The 15030-nt window shown below is 41.8% G+C and overlaps 1 protein-coding gene and 1 long non-coding RNA gene across 4 annotated transcripts in view; one reads left to right on the forward strand and one right to left on the reverse strand.

Moving 5' to 3' along the window:
- The window catches only part of nhsa (Nance-Horan syndrome a (congenital cataracts and dental anomalies)), a 70899-nt gene extending 61173 nt beyond the window's left edge, over positions 1–9726 (reverse strand). Inside the window, exon 1 of one of the 3 annotated variants that reach the window (XM_040039801.1) lies at positions 9284–9726. In XM_040039801.1, the coding sequence (XP_039895735.1) occupies positions 9284–9563 (280 nt within the window). In that variant the 5' untranslated portion in view covers positions 9564–9726. The remainder of the gene's footprint in view (positions 1–9283) is intronic. The other 2 variants (XM_040039800.1, XM_040039802.1) reach the window with 2 other exon arrangements.
- LOC120738541 lies at positions 9648–12466 on the forward strand. Its single transcript, XR_005697016.1, has 3 exons — positions 9648–9759; positions 10876–11385; positions 11741–12466. It is a non-coding gene; the product is annotated as an uncharacterized LOC120738541 (long non-coding RNA).
- The last annotated feature ends 2564 nt before the right edge of the window (positions 12467–15030 follow it).

Consider the following 15030-nt stretch of genomic DNA (forward strand, 5'->3'; position numbering starts at 1 on the left):
TTAAATACATTTGTATTTTCTCTGGGTTTTACCAGCACGTGGCAGGATGTAATGCACTGTTACCAGTCAAATGTCATTAAACAACAAAAACAGACTAAGTATGTACAACTTCCTGCTGGGAGTCAGACCGGTAAGGCTTGTGTGGTGTGTGAGATTAGATGCTACTGCACAAACAAGGGAAACATGCAAAAAAGCCAAAGAAAGATGGCCACGGCTGTCAAAAACTCTCACGGACAAATCTAGCACTGCAACCACGGGAGCGCTTTGGGGTCAGAAAAGTTTCTAAAATCGACCTAAAATCAACCTCCATCCATCCATTCGCTTCCGCTTATCCTTTTTCAGGTTTGCGGGGGGGCTGGAGCCTATCCCAGCTGTCTTAGAGCAAGAGGCAGGGTATGCTCTGGACAGGTCTGTCACAGGGCTAAAGCTAAAATCAACCTAAAATCTGAATCTCAGTGTACGACGTGTCTGCGTGTGTTTGCTTGTTTCTCTGGCCACAAACTCCAACTACACGATCAGGATTGGAGCAGCCAAACTTGGCAGACGCGTACATCTTTGCCCCCTGATGGGTCTTATCTTTGTTAGATGTTATGATTGCCTAGTTATAGTTGCCTAGTAACCACCTATCAAAGAGCCAAAATTACCTGTTTTTTGCCTTTATGCACCTACAACACCTTATAAAAGCATTGTATCGTTTTAGTTTCACAGCCAACAGCAGAAATAGGCCAAAGAATACTGTAATTGAAAACAAACATCTTAAATACATGGAGAAATCCAAAGCTTGAGCACCTAAACAGCCATTCTAATATAGGAAAGACACCTAAAACCCTCAATGTCACAGCTTCTGCTTCTGAGGACAAAGGAAGCAGATAAAAATAGACCTAAAGTGACGGGCTTAACGTTTACACACACCCACATATCCAACAGGTGCCTTCTGTTTTAGCATCACTCGGGTGATGGTGCGGTGATTGATGAAAAGGCTCTTTCATCTTTAAAAGACTCAACCTGGCTGATCCGTGCGCTTGTATACAGAGGCAGGGTGAGGGAAGTTCACATTCCAGTCAAAGCCCAGTCTAAACACCTGCATGGCAAAGACTGCTGAACAATCACACGTGTTTCCTGCCTGTTAAAAAGCCACTCTGTCAGTTTCAACTTACATTGCTCCAGATTTTTCCAGCGTTTAGTAACGTTGCACGAGTTTCTTTATAGTCATGACGCACAGTTGTGGTCAAGGATCACTTATAGACTAAAATTCACTGCAGTCTATAATGTTGTGTTGGTAAAAAGTCTTTGAAATATAATTGCAAGCATGCACTTAATTTAAATCTCTTCATATTTTTTTTACATGTATGACTCACCATCAGTGTTTAAGATCCTTTATCTTTTACTTCCTACTAATCTCTAACAGCCGACAGCGGGCCGGCTATTCATGTGGACTTCAGAAGAATTCCACTTGACTTTTTATCTTTTTTTTTGCCTGCAAAGATCCAACTTCTCTTATGAATAATACCATTGCATAATATTTAAATGTGTCTTGGTGCCGGCGGTGATCTGAGAGGAAGGGAAAAGCAGGGTGGGATATAAAGTCATTTAAAGGCAGTCTGAGTTAGGGAATCAGCACGGGTGCCCTGAAAGGCTTCTTGTGAGACAAAGGCCAGCCGACAATGGTTTTACAGCCCTGCGAGCTGTCAATATTTCTCCAGGTTGCCACGGAAAAGAATGTGGTGCGACGTCGTAAATGCATGCTGCAGTAAAGTTAGTCTAACCTGCACAGACGTGTATATTTGATCATTGGAGGAAATGTTGTAGCTTTCAGCTGCAGTACAGGATAACAGATGCGTGTGGATAGACGTTTGGGCAGATGTCGTGGAAGAAATCTTCCAGTTTTGTCTGTTGGCGACGCTCCTGGATGCACTAACTGGAGCGCTGTAAGGTGCTGAGAGATAACAGCCATGTTTTAAAGACTTCACATTGGGAGATTGGAAGGGCGACATGTTGCAAGTCACAGGTTAATTTATAACAAAAAATAAAGCAGTTAGAGAAAATGTCACAATGTGGGTAAGCCCAGAATCATGATTAACATCTGATTACTTGCCGTGCCCTACGGAGGTCATGTTAGCCATAAAATGACAGGCACTGTACTGAAATCTGAGTCAACTTACAGGACCTGGAGGAAGTAAAAGACAAAAAAGCAGCCATGAGTAACAACCAGGACGAATGACTTTGTTTACTTTATTGATCTGACAGTTTAATTAGACCTGGCCCAGGACTGGGTTTTGTCGGCCTGGCGACCTGCGGCTATTCAGCCTCATGTCAAACGGTAAATCCACTTTAATTGGCCGGTCAAGTCTTTAGAGGGCGAGTGATAAGCAAGATGGAGGCGGCTGTGTTTGCTCTTTTGTGTTTTGATGGGCTGTGATTGGAGGGGGTTGGGAGGTCAGCGGGCTTTTAAGGTCAGGGGGTGGGTGGGTGGCTCCCCCTGCCACCAGTGAATTGGAGAATTTTATTCATTAACTGTCTGTGTGGTAGAGTCGCTCACATACACCTCAGGGCAGAGAGACGCGTTATCATGATGCTTGATTTCTGCTCTAAGCAAAACCTTTCACCAACAACAAACCAACCTGAGCCTATTCACCTGAAAATATACAAAAGACCAGCAGAGGGATTTTAGCAGACAGCCTGAGGAGCACTTGCACTCATGGAGGGTCCCACCGCAGGAATGCAATGTGTAATAACTAACACGTTTCACTCAATCAAAGCAATGAAAAGCCTTAACCATAATTTTAGCGAAACGCCTCCTTTCATAAACAAACAGAGCCTCCAGCTTCTCCCCCTTTCTCCCCTAATGACACCAGCTATCCAGGCCAATTTAGGGAGCATGTGTGGGGTGCAAGGTCTCAGAAGTGCAAGGGAGCGCTGTGGTTTCCTGGTCACTGGCTTTTTGGGAATGGTTGACTTGACAGAACGGTTCAACAGAAACCACTTCAATCGCAGGCCAGGCAACCCACCCGGGGCTGAGGTGCTGAGACGCACACGTGGTTAATGAGGCCTCGTGAACGGGAAGCCTTCAGTTCAGTTTGGTGCAAAGACTCAACTTTAAATATAGAACACAAAACCAACCAACGAGTTTGGTCCAGCTTGATCAGCTAAGAACTTTTTCTTAATAATCTGCTCCATAAAAAATGCAAAGTCATGGAGATGAATATAAACCGCAAAGGAAGTAGAAAGAAATGACATCAGCTATATGACAGTTGAATGAAAACAACAAGCCTCAGCATCAAGGCTGTCTCGGCCTTCTCTGTGTCTGTCTGGGAAGAGGAGGAAAGGGGGGGATGGTGCAGGAATGAGTGAGCAAAGTCTTTGAAAATCTGCTCTATAATTAGCTGGGCTACTATATCAATGGAAGGTTGTCTGGACCTGCAGAAATATGCATTCTGATAATGAAAGGGAAAAGAGAAGCGGAGAGTCGAAAAGCAGTGATGTATTTCCTCTCTGTGTCTTTCTCCCTCTCTGTTCCACCACTACATAAACTAATCTCAGTTACTTGACAAATAAAAACCGAATCACATTAGAGGACGCTACCGATAAAATCTGATTTCCCTCACTGACAAAACATTTCCTTCCTACGTTATCTGAAGCTCTGTGATGAATTCCACCATTGACAAATATTGACTTTGGATGGACTCGTCAGCGCTGCCTCACTTAGTAAATCAAAGTCGCAGTAATGGCTCAACTGGATCAATTAAATGCATAAGAGAACGCTGTCGGCAGGATAATGTGGGTTATCGGTCTGAGCTGCTTCAGCGGAGTTTAAAGCACCGAGGGGACACGCTACTGCCATCCACAGAACTTCTATTACAGGCTTGCAGAGCTGCACGACAGTCACATAGATGAAGTGGAAGACTGGAGTGAAGTCCACAGACAGGACGGTTCGGAACGTTCGTCATGGGCAGTTTAGGCAGGAGAAAAGCTCCTCTGAAAGTGAAGAACTGCTCTCGTCTTAAATGTTACATAAAATGCAGTGTTTGTGTGTCAGAGAAAGTACTGCGTGACCTGATTTGTTTCATTTCAAACACGTTTGATGACTTCTTTGACAGATACAAATGTAGTAAATGTGTCTTCTGCACACTTTGTCGTATCTTAAAGATAAGGTGTTGGTTCTGGTTGACCGTGGAATTACAAGCCATTTTACTGCATTATTCCAGTAACTATGCCCAGGAAAATGGCACAATTTTAAATGTACACAGCGATCATGGCTCAAGAGTTGGGTGTTCGTCTTGTAATCGGAAGGTTGCCAGTTTGAGCCCCGGCTCGGACAGTCTCGGTTGTTGTGTCCTTGGGCAAGACACTTCACCTACCGCCTACTGGTGTTGGCCAGAGGGGCCGATGGTGCGATATGGCAGCCTCGCCTCTGTCAGTCTGCCCAGGGCAGCTGTGGCTACAACTGTAGCTTGCCTTCACCAGTGTATGAATGTGAGAGTGAATGAATAGTGGTATTGTAAAGTGCTTTGAGGGGTCCCGAAAAGCGCTATATAAATGCAATCCATCATTACTATCATTATATCACGCCCCCTTCTATTTTTCATGAATGCCAATATACGTATACATAAAAAAGCCAATAAAAGGCCAAATCGTTAGATGACAGTTCAGGTTTTTCTGTCAGAGTTTTTAAGTCGTTGGTTGACTCCTGCCAGTCTAAAGTGTCAAGCTCCATGTTTTTTTGTTAATACCAAAGCTAAAACCATTAACTGTTAGCTAATGTTTCGTTTTAGGCTACAGTTTCTAGTTTTTACCTAAATAAAAAGATCTTTAAAAGCATCACGGCAGTTGAAAACATAAAATCAAGAACCAGGGAAACGTTACAACCGAATAGTGTATTTCTAGTTCCACTGATGTCCAGTAAAGTGAATGAGGTCAAGTGATATTCGCTGCTTTCGGTGCTGTATGTTGACAAAACTATTGGTCATACCTCATAATCTTTGAATTCAGGTGTTTTCAGTCCCATTTCTACACCCAACAGGTGCCTTTACAAACATCTGTAAAAGAATGGGTCATTCTAAAGAGCTCACTGAAGTCAACAGTGCAGTGGTTAGGCCTGATTTAGACTTGTGCAGAGAATCTTTGAATAGAATATGACGTAACCATACGTAAGTGGGAAACAGGCATCTATGCTCATGCTGGTGCAGTACATGTTAATTACTGTATGGTCATGCCCCGGTGTTTTATATGAAGTGCCATCCAACTTGACAAAAATAAAATGCTAGGACTTTTCCCCCTCCTGGGTCTCCATTCTTTGTTGTCGACAGTTTTTCCCAGAGGTAAACATACTCGTCCCTCTAGTTTTTCCACTTCTTTGTACATTCCTTCACGTCCATTCTAACAGTTTAACCAATTTCCCTTTAGGAATTTGTTGACATTTGTGAATCCCTGCATTGATGCTAAGATTGTTATTTCTTATATCGAGACAATGACTCATAAATTCAAACACTGCCAAAAATGCACAGCAGGAATCAATGCCGCTGCTCAGGCCAGTCAAAATAGTTGCAACCCGATGTGTAGTTACATTTCACAGATGCACATCAGGTTAAGTCATTACTAGTGAAACATACGTCAGGTATAACAGTATTCCACCAATGCAACAAGTCAGTTAGTGAAATTTCTTCCCTTCTAGATATTCCAAGATCAACTCTTTAATGGTATAATTGTGACCTGAACCTCACATGAACATCTGTACAAAAACTGTGCACTGGGAGCTTCACTGCATGGGTTTCCATGACTGTGTGCAGAGGTGCACATATGTTTGGTCTGTGCCATAACAGTGCTAAATGCACAATTAAGAATTAGAGCTATAACGGGTAGATTGCTCTACACAAATCCAATGCATCATTAAATTGTACTCAACAACCACCCCCACAACTGTCACAGCATCCAGGTTTAACAACTTGGCAGAAATCACGCAGTCCCTCTTTTGCTCTTAGCAAAAACGGTTTGCTTGCAAGCAGCTGAAGCTACAAATTAAAACCAAACAGCTTCCAGTAGTAAAAATCTGTCCCTTCCCGACAGACGCTCTATATTCATACGCCAATATCTCTTTATAGAGCTTATGATCCGATGTGAACTAATGCCAGCTCATTGGTATTACTTCTGTTGTTTGAAGCCTTTCGTCAGCATTTTACTGAAGGTGTTACTGAAGGTTTATGTTGTAATACTACAACCAGTAACAAGTCTTATCACTTTCAACTGCAGTCACAAGATTATCAGGTAAGACTCTGCACACAGTTTGCACACGAAGGTCTTGCAGTGGATTTAGGGAGTTCAGATCTCGTGCTGGAGTTCTGCTCAGTTTGTCTCTGTGCTGCTCTGAGTCTGCTCTGTTCCTCCTTTATTCTGGATTTATTCTTCTGCAGTCTCTGGCGTGGTCTGTACAAGGAATGTGGTGAACTGCCAGCCATGTGCTCTTGGACCAGAAAAGCCAGAGGGCCACTTGCCGCCACAACTATTACAGCGCTTCATTCGTACTGAGCCAGTGTAACCTAAAACCCAGCAGAGTCCTCTAACATGAGACTGCACGGAAGAGCTCTGATGGCAGTTCAGCTCACTGATGGGGTGTCACAGGAGAACTGTTCAAACACAGGACTTATATGACTTGTATGTGTTTGCGTGTGTCCAAGAAAGAATACCAAAAAGAAATGACAGATTTTTACTTTACAGAGGCAATGCACAAGAAATCAGTGAGAGTGAGAGCATCAATTTCAGTGTTTAAAGACAGATTTGCTAAAGTGTAAAGTACAGTACAGCACCTATACAGCTGGTGTAGCTGATAAAGAATCAAAGCAATCAAAGTAAAAGTGAAAGAGATGCACAGCATTCCCAGTAAAAAAAGGACTCGTTTGACCCAAATGTGTCAGCATCTCAGCCTGGATTTAAAAACACGCCTGCATGCAAATATTACCACAGCGAGCTGCAATATTAAAGCAGCAGGCTGCTAACGTGGCACAGCAGAGCAATACCTTACCAACAGGTTAGCATCTGATCCTGCACGATTCACTATTGGCGAATGAATCTACATTGCGTCCTCCACCTCCAGCAGTGGTCCTGTGGTCAAGTCACAGCCACATCATGAAAGCCACCCCACCCCCCCTCGCAGCGCCTACTGAGCTATCTGTGCTCCATTTACACCAATTGTCATTCAGATAGGGCAGGGTACTGCTGTTTATGGCTACCCGTGACACACATTAATATGAAAAGCATAATTAAGAGCAATTAGGCTTTTCTAGGGAAGGGGGTTAGCTAGAAACACAGCATGCAAAATCTGTTGTGGCGTTTCATCCAGTAATATTACTTGCATGTATTACTTGTATGTAACAACAGTAAATGTTTAAAATGGGGATAGAAGCAGCTTGAATTAAGAGAGGATTGCGATCACTTGAAAGGGGTAGCTACCATCACCGTTGCCTTTGACTTACAGCTTCAAGATAACCCATGAACGAGAGACTCCTACTGATCATGTGCGGCTTATTGTGACTGAATCCTACAAAACAAGCCACAAAAAACTACACACATCTGTTGATTAAAAGAAATCTCCGAAGAAATCTTAAAGTTTATATTGAGTTTAAGAGGGGTCAGCAGATATCCATCCTGCACATAAATACCTTAAGGCAAAGTAACCCATTCACAGACCTCAGGAAGCAGGTTCTGCATGGGGAACATGCGAGGACTTGCTGAACGTAAACTAAAAGAGGGGGGGTAAATGCACTGGGGTATATCCAGGCTGCAGAAACTGTTCTGGGGATGGATAATTGTGGGATGTGGACAGAAGAGAGAGCGGTATGCAGGTTCTCTAAGTGCTTACTTGAGAGGGGTGTCATTTTAAACACACACACATACACACACACACACACACTTATCAAAACACATCACCCCCAAGTCACTCAGGGAAGGGAGATTAAAGGAGCCAGGGGATGGCCACATGCTGTGTTATCAGGCTAATGAATGCTTTCTGGTGGCCAAGCAAAGTTTTACATATGAAGAAGGGCAAGTGTGAATAACATGTTTAATCTTAACACGCCAAGAAGTCAGCTCAGGGCAAGAAGTCTTTCTGTTTTTACAAATAACTGCAGCCCACACCGACACTCACCGGAGCTTTTACTTGTCAGAAGGTTACCGTAGTGAGAAGGACGGAGGAAAAAAGACCTGCTTGCTTCTTTAATTCATTCACGGTTAAAGTGAATTATGTTGGAGCTTGATCACACATGGGTGAAAGTGAAAGGGCCAGAGACAGGGGCATCATAATCCTCAAACTTCCTCATATCGGTATTATGGCAAATAACTTTAAAAGGAATGAGTGACAGAGGGATGAGCCTTTTCCTCACATATCACAGCTCCATATCCTCCATGTAACATACACCAAGACTGCCATGATTCTGATGGTCTTGAAAGGGGAGATGACCAAAAATGATCAAACTGAATTTTTCCTGCTCAAAACGAGCCTTTGGGGGATGACTGCACAGGTAAGCAGGACTAGTCTATAGTAGTTAGAGCACACCTGTTGCCTTAGTTACCAGGACTCTTTTAGCTCTTTAAGAAAGAAACATTATGGTCAAATGGGTTAAATTAAGCCAGACAAAATACAGATTAAAAACCTTTTTATTTTCTTTTGGTAGAAGGTCAAAATTCTCTACTTGAATGAAAAACATTCATGCATAAGTTTGAGCTCATTAATAGTGGTATCATTTTTTAAAAATTCAAATCTCCTCTTTCATTGATGCACACATGTTCTCTTTAATCATAGCAAATTTAAGTGGTTATATATATATTTATTAGAGGTCACTAAAGAGCCGCATATGGTTATGATCTGTCAGGTTTTAATGTAGTTGTTAAATCTGTGGCTCTTTTATGTCAGCAAAGAAAATGCTGATGGAGAGAGTCATTGCTGGGGGGAGTTATAGCACATTGATAGACGGATTTAAGTGGCTCGTTTGAGGCTGGGACAGCCAAACTGTCACACACCCATCGGCGTGGGAAGACAGCACAGGTCTCTCTGGAAAATATATAAAAAATAAAGTTATTAAATGACCTTTGAGCCACTTTGTTACAGCTTGGGCTGGTTTTGAGCTACTGTAGCAGCAATAACACAACTTTTATTTAAATCTGCGTCATTTTTTGGAATAAACGTCACTGATGGAAAATAAAAACGGTGCCTCCTCGTGCAGCTGTCTCCGAGAGCCGCGCGCTCGCAGGCAGCTCGGGTATAAGCAGATACTCAGAGCGGGTCGGTACTCACGCACTGCCTCCTGTTTGGGGTCCAGCTCGGAGCAGGTCTGTTGAAGTTGGCCGATCCTGCCCTGGAGCCCCCGGACCCGCTGGTTGGTGGTTGTGAGCTCGTTTTCCAGCTCCTGGAATATGGAGTAGGCATGTTTGGCCAGGTCCGACAGTTGCCGCAAGGTCCGAGATAGAGCCACATTACTGATGGAGACCAGATCCTCGAAAACCAGACCCTCCTCGTTTGGGACTTGATACCTGCACAGTAACTGGGGTTCCACTATTCTTTTGGCAAATGGCATATTGTTGTGGAGCGGGAAATAAATCCAAGAAAAGTCACCCAGGAGTGAGAAGAAAGTTGCTGTGCCCCCTCGGCCCCCGATCCAGTTTGACTGAACTCAGCTGCTGCTGCCGCTGGTGCCCCCCATCCTTTCATTTGTTAGAGAGGACTGTTGTGCTCCTCGCCGCTGCGCCGGGTCATCTGCTGCCCTAATGCTGGTGTGTTTTTCACTGTTACGAAGTAAAAGAGGTGGTTTTTAAAAAGAAGCATGTGGGAAGTCCCGGAGTGGAGCTCCGGGGATGAGTGGATCAGGACTCCGCCTGCTTCAACCCTGTAAACACTCCACAGCAAACGCTTCAGATGCATTGGAGGCATAGCAGAACGAACACTACAGAATATCAAAAGAGCAATTAATTAAAAGGACATAATTTTAAATTATTCTTATTATTCTTCTAAAGTTGTTCTTTTTTAGAAAAATCATGGATGTTGGTTTTCTTTGCGTTTTGGGGATGCACACTGAACAGGAACACTTAACTCCCTGCAGTCTGGTGGATTTCCTGCACCAGTTTATGCTATAGCATGAACCTCATGTCTTTGTTTACGTAAAGAAAAACACAGAAATCAGTGACTGGGTAACATTAACTGGACTGTAATGCAGTGAGGCTCTGGGGCATGATGCATTACTTTCAGGGAATGTTATTTGTATAGCCCAGTATCATCTGTAATGGTTCAAAGGTCCTCACAGGCATACAAAATATATTAAAAGCAGGGAAAAGACAAGCAAACAGGCAAACATATATGAAAAATACAAAGTATTACTGAGGAAAATGTGCATCTGCTTTGCATCTAAATCTGATAAAACCTCTGGTTAGTAAAATGTTTTTACAAAAGTGCCACTACTTGCTCAAATTAGATCCATACAGGTTATTTGCAGTTAAAAGTCCTTAACAGATGGCCCATAAGCTGTTAATAAGACAAAAGGAAAATGCAGTCAAATAAAAAAAGAGGAAGGAAAGAGAGAAAACTAAGTTAGGAAAGTTAACGAAGTGTCTTTAAATGTGTTTGGAAAAAACATCGCGCAAACAGTTGCTTGCTTTAAAGGAAAATATGCTAAACTGGGAGACAAAGAAGGGATTTCATTATTGGGGTAATATATTAAAATGTCAAAGGTCTCACACATGTGCACCTCAGCAGCTACTGAGATTAACTGAAAACAAAAATGTTAGTTATCATTTCCTTAAGATTAGTTAAGAAACTTCTGAATTTCTTTCGAGAATTTTTTGAGACAAAGTCCTGATGTCTGACCTCCTCCTTGTTTTTCTTTCTGGCTTTAGGAACCTGCCTCCACCTGCAAAGCATCAGAGGAGAGAAGGACACACATGAAGGAGAGAAGGAGACACTTCATGTCATTGTTTTTATTTTGATTTTAGTTTACCATACAATATTCAGCAGCGGTATCTACGGTCAAAGCTTTGGCAATATTCAAGTTAAACACATCACATGTATTACGTGTCATAGAGAGGGTGTTTGCTAACTAGATGTTGGGGACATTCAGCGCATTCATGCCAACCATTATGTTTTTTAGCTTTTGAGTTCTTGAGACTGCATTTGAGCTCCAAAGTGGCTGATGTGCAGTCCTCTATGCCATTCAGCTACGTCTCTGACAAGGCAGATGTCTTGGACTGCAGCTTTCTCCTCGCTCTGCTCAGTTCTCCACCTGCTGCATGTCCTGGTTGATGTGGCCCTGCAGCCAGCAGCAGATCTCCCCCAACAAGATGTACCGCTGCCAACTGCAGTCCAACACACTGGAGCTGGAATACAATACCAACCTGATCAGCATGCAGGTAACGAAACAGAAGGTGGGATGGGCTGTGTATCCGAGTGCTAAAAATGATGCATTTGTTTCAATGTTTCACAAGAAGCTCAAACAACACAAACATATTAACACAAAGTAAGTCATGTTGTTTTTTTTCTTTAGTTCTAGTCTTAAAGTAAATCCAGAGTATTAAAATCTCTTAAATCTAACTTAAGCTTCAGGAAGTCTGTTGAAAAAAAAGAAAACTTGATTTAGTTTATTTGCTATAGGGATATCCAGCACATTTCCTTCATTCACTCTTGCGCAGTAAAACAACAATAATTCAGCTTTCACGTTGTCATACCCCTGTGTAGGTTAATCTTCACTTTTAACTCTGTTTGCAGACCTGACAGCCTTAGCCGAGCTTCATTCACATTTGCTGAATGAGTGTTTAGTTAAATCCCACCAGCTGACGGGGCCAGAATCGACAGCTCCAAAGCCTTTCCTGTGGCCTAGCTAATGTCCACACCAGAAGTGCAACCTTTGCAAAGCCCAGCCGCGGACAAAGGCGGGACGAGAGAAGCTCCGTATGTCGTCATCTTTGAGTAATGGTGCTGGAACAAAAGGCCGAACTTGAACAGACAAAAGCTGGTAATCTTTGTTGTGAGAAGAGTCAGCTTTAACTTGAAGTGAACAGGGGTGATATGGACGCAGTTTACTTACCGTGAACTGAGAAAAACGTGCTCTCCACGTCCACAGATCACAACATTAAAAAGCACTGACAGGTGGAGTGAGTTATAATATTTTTACAACCTTGGGTCCTGAAATTTGTTTTGTATGTTATGTACCACCCACGTGAAAATTCCACCACAAACACTCCCCAGTGGCTCGTGAAGTTTAACAGACCAATTTGCATTTTATTCCATCCTACCAGAGACACAAACAGAGAAGGCAAGGAAGAGGAACAGGAGAGAGGATCCAAGGCTAAAGGATGACCAGAACGAGACTTTATTTTAAAGCAATGTCAATGAAAGTGTATCATGAAAGCTGTATTTTATGATCACAGTGTTCATGATTTATTTTCTATTTAAAGCTACTTCTAAATAAGTTTGGAACCTAACACAATGTCACAATTGAGCTTTTTCATTTTAATTTGTACTGGCCCATCTTTCCTGACCCCCTGCCTGTAACCTGGATATCAATCTCACTGCATCACGTTGAAGGATTTCTCGCTTGCTTAAAAGCTTCGAGAGGACAGAAGAAAGAGGAGGCGGCAGGAGGAGCTATAATGAGGATGGATGGGCGTATCTTTTGTGAAGATGTGTTGAACTTCAGCACTCTGTCCTCTGTCAAAGCACCCTATCTATGTCTCGATATGCCTTTATTTGGCTTTTAGTGTCATTTTTATGTCATTCATTTATATGGAGATAAAAATGGAGGCCCGGTTAATTCTCTGTGTTGTGTCTGAGAACACAAAATATCAATGCCTCCACCTGTAAGAATCATTAATACTAATAAGCACGTGCAGAATAATCAGGCAGCTGCTGTGTAAGTGGGAGACGGTTATTATAAGAGCAGGCTTATACTTAGAGGCAGCACATGGCTGACATACAGTTCCCTCATCACGCTCAGTTGTCATCCTGAAATGCAAACCAAACACTTTTAAATAGTATTTATAGTTGAGTGAGAATGACTCTCTGTTAAGCCAACTGACTTAATGAATGCACACAGTCCTCTCCTGTTGTATAAGATGAAATAAACCTATAGTGTGGATGGAGTGACTGTAAGTTGATGCAGCAGGTACCGACATGCAGGATTGTGCCAAATATTGGTTATGGCGCAGAGGAATTACGAGCGTCTTGTTGTCGTCTGGCATCCTGCGTCTGCTTCCCAGACTGAACTCATTTACTCGGGCTCATTCATTTTCTCAGATGCCTCAAAAACTTTCTGCCTTTTTTCCTTGGATTGAGTATCGGTTTCTATTTTCTATTCCTTAAAAATGCCCTGGGAATTCAATCATGCAAAATAATTCAGCGAGTATCCGTCTTTTCTTGGTCTCGGTGATAGGCTTAATTTAGTCTTGGAGAAAACTTCACATATTGGAAACAAGTCATAATCAACTACTTACAGGAGAAATTAGAGATGAAATGAGCGACTAAAGCTGGGATCAAACTTGCTTGAGGATTTGCACGTTCCAGAAAATGTGAGGTACTAAATGGGAAACAGCATGGCTGACACGTGCCAAGTGCCAAAAACTGCAGTTCTTCTAACGGCCACTTGAGGCAGACTCTGAAGGCAAGCCATTCCCCATAGACTCTGATGTTAGCTGCTGTGAAAATTACACCCTAGTACAAAAATAGTTTGTTTCTCTATAGCTAAATCCTCTTCATAACAACAATATCGAGAGTTTTTCGATATCTTATCCATTTGGATTTTTTAGAGGCTTAAAATGAGGGAGGCGGAGCCACTTTGTCAAGTTAGCTGCAGCCAACAGCTGTCTGCTGGGTGTCTCCTCAGCAAATGCTATGGAAGCCCGTTTCCGCCACTAAAAAAAAAAAAAAAAGCTAGTATCCATAACTCGAAATTTCGAGTTATTTTCTCGAAATTTCGAGTTATTATCTCGAAATTTCGAGAAATATAACTCGAAATTTCGAGTTACTTTTCTCAAAATTTCGAGTTAGCTCTGCCAATCAAAAATATACGTGAATGAGGTCGCTTTCTTGTTACCCGGAAGCATATGGCGCAGGACCGCGCACTCAAAAACGGATCCCAACAAATTAAAGTATGTTTGCTGATAGTAACACCATGTGATTCAGCTAATAACACAGGGATTTCATCATTTGTGAAGCCAGGCTGAAAACACTCAGCAATCTGTGCATTCACGACTGGATGTAATACCGGTAGCTTAGCTGTAGCATTTGTAGCTGAGGGCTTCAGCTTCCGGGTAACATGGAAATGACGTCATTCACGTAGATTACTGATTGGCAGCGCTAACTCGAAATTCCGAGTTGCTTTTCTCAAAATTTTGAGTTAATATGTCGAAATTTCGAGAAAATAACTCGAAATTTCGAGAAAATAACTCGAAATTTCGAGATAATAACTCGAAATTTCGAGAAAATAACTCGAAATTTTGAGTTATGGATCCTTTTTTTTTTTTTTTAGTGGCGGAAACGGGCTTCCATAAAATGCAGTCACTGAGCTGGAGCTGTTGAATGTTTTTCAGACTTTAAAAAAAAAAAAAAATCATACTACTCCAAAACCAGAATTTTTAAATATTCAAAGTGAAAGTAACTATATTTACTCAAATACTGTTTAGTAACACTTTGAGATACTTAGAGTATTTACAATCTCAGGTAAATAATATACTTTTTTTTGTATAACAAGTTGAGCAAGTACTTTATAGATTATGTTTAACATGCTAGCACATGATAATAAATAAATAATAATGGAAAACTATACAGTAGATAAGATTTTAGTTTACTTTATTTTTGATATTTATGTTTTCTAATACTTTATGCATTTACTTAACTAAAACTTTCAATTAAATTATTTTCCTTTTAGCAGCTTATTTATAACATTGTATTTACTAGTACTGAGTACCACCTCTCTAGCAATGTCATTTAGCGACTAAACATATGGCTAAATAGGCAGTCTATATTTCTAGCAAACTACCAAAATGTGACACTTCTTGATC

The sequence above is a fragment of the Simochromis diagramma genome, unplaced genomic scaffold (assembly GCF_900408965.1).
Source record: "Simochromis diagramma unplaced genomic scaffold, fSimDia1.1 OVJJ01000026.1, whole genome shotgun sequence".
Taxonomy (NCBI): Eukaryota; Metazoa; Chordata; class Actinopteri; order Cichliformes; family Cichlidae; genus Simochromis; species Simochromis diagramma.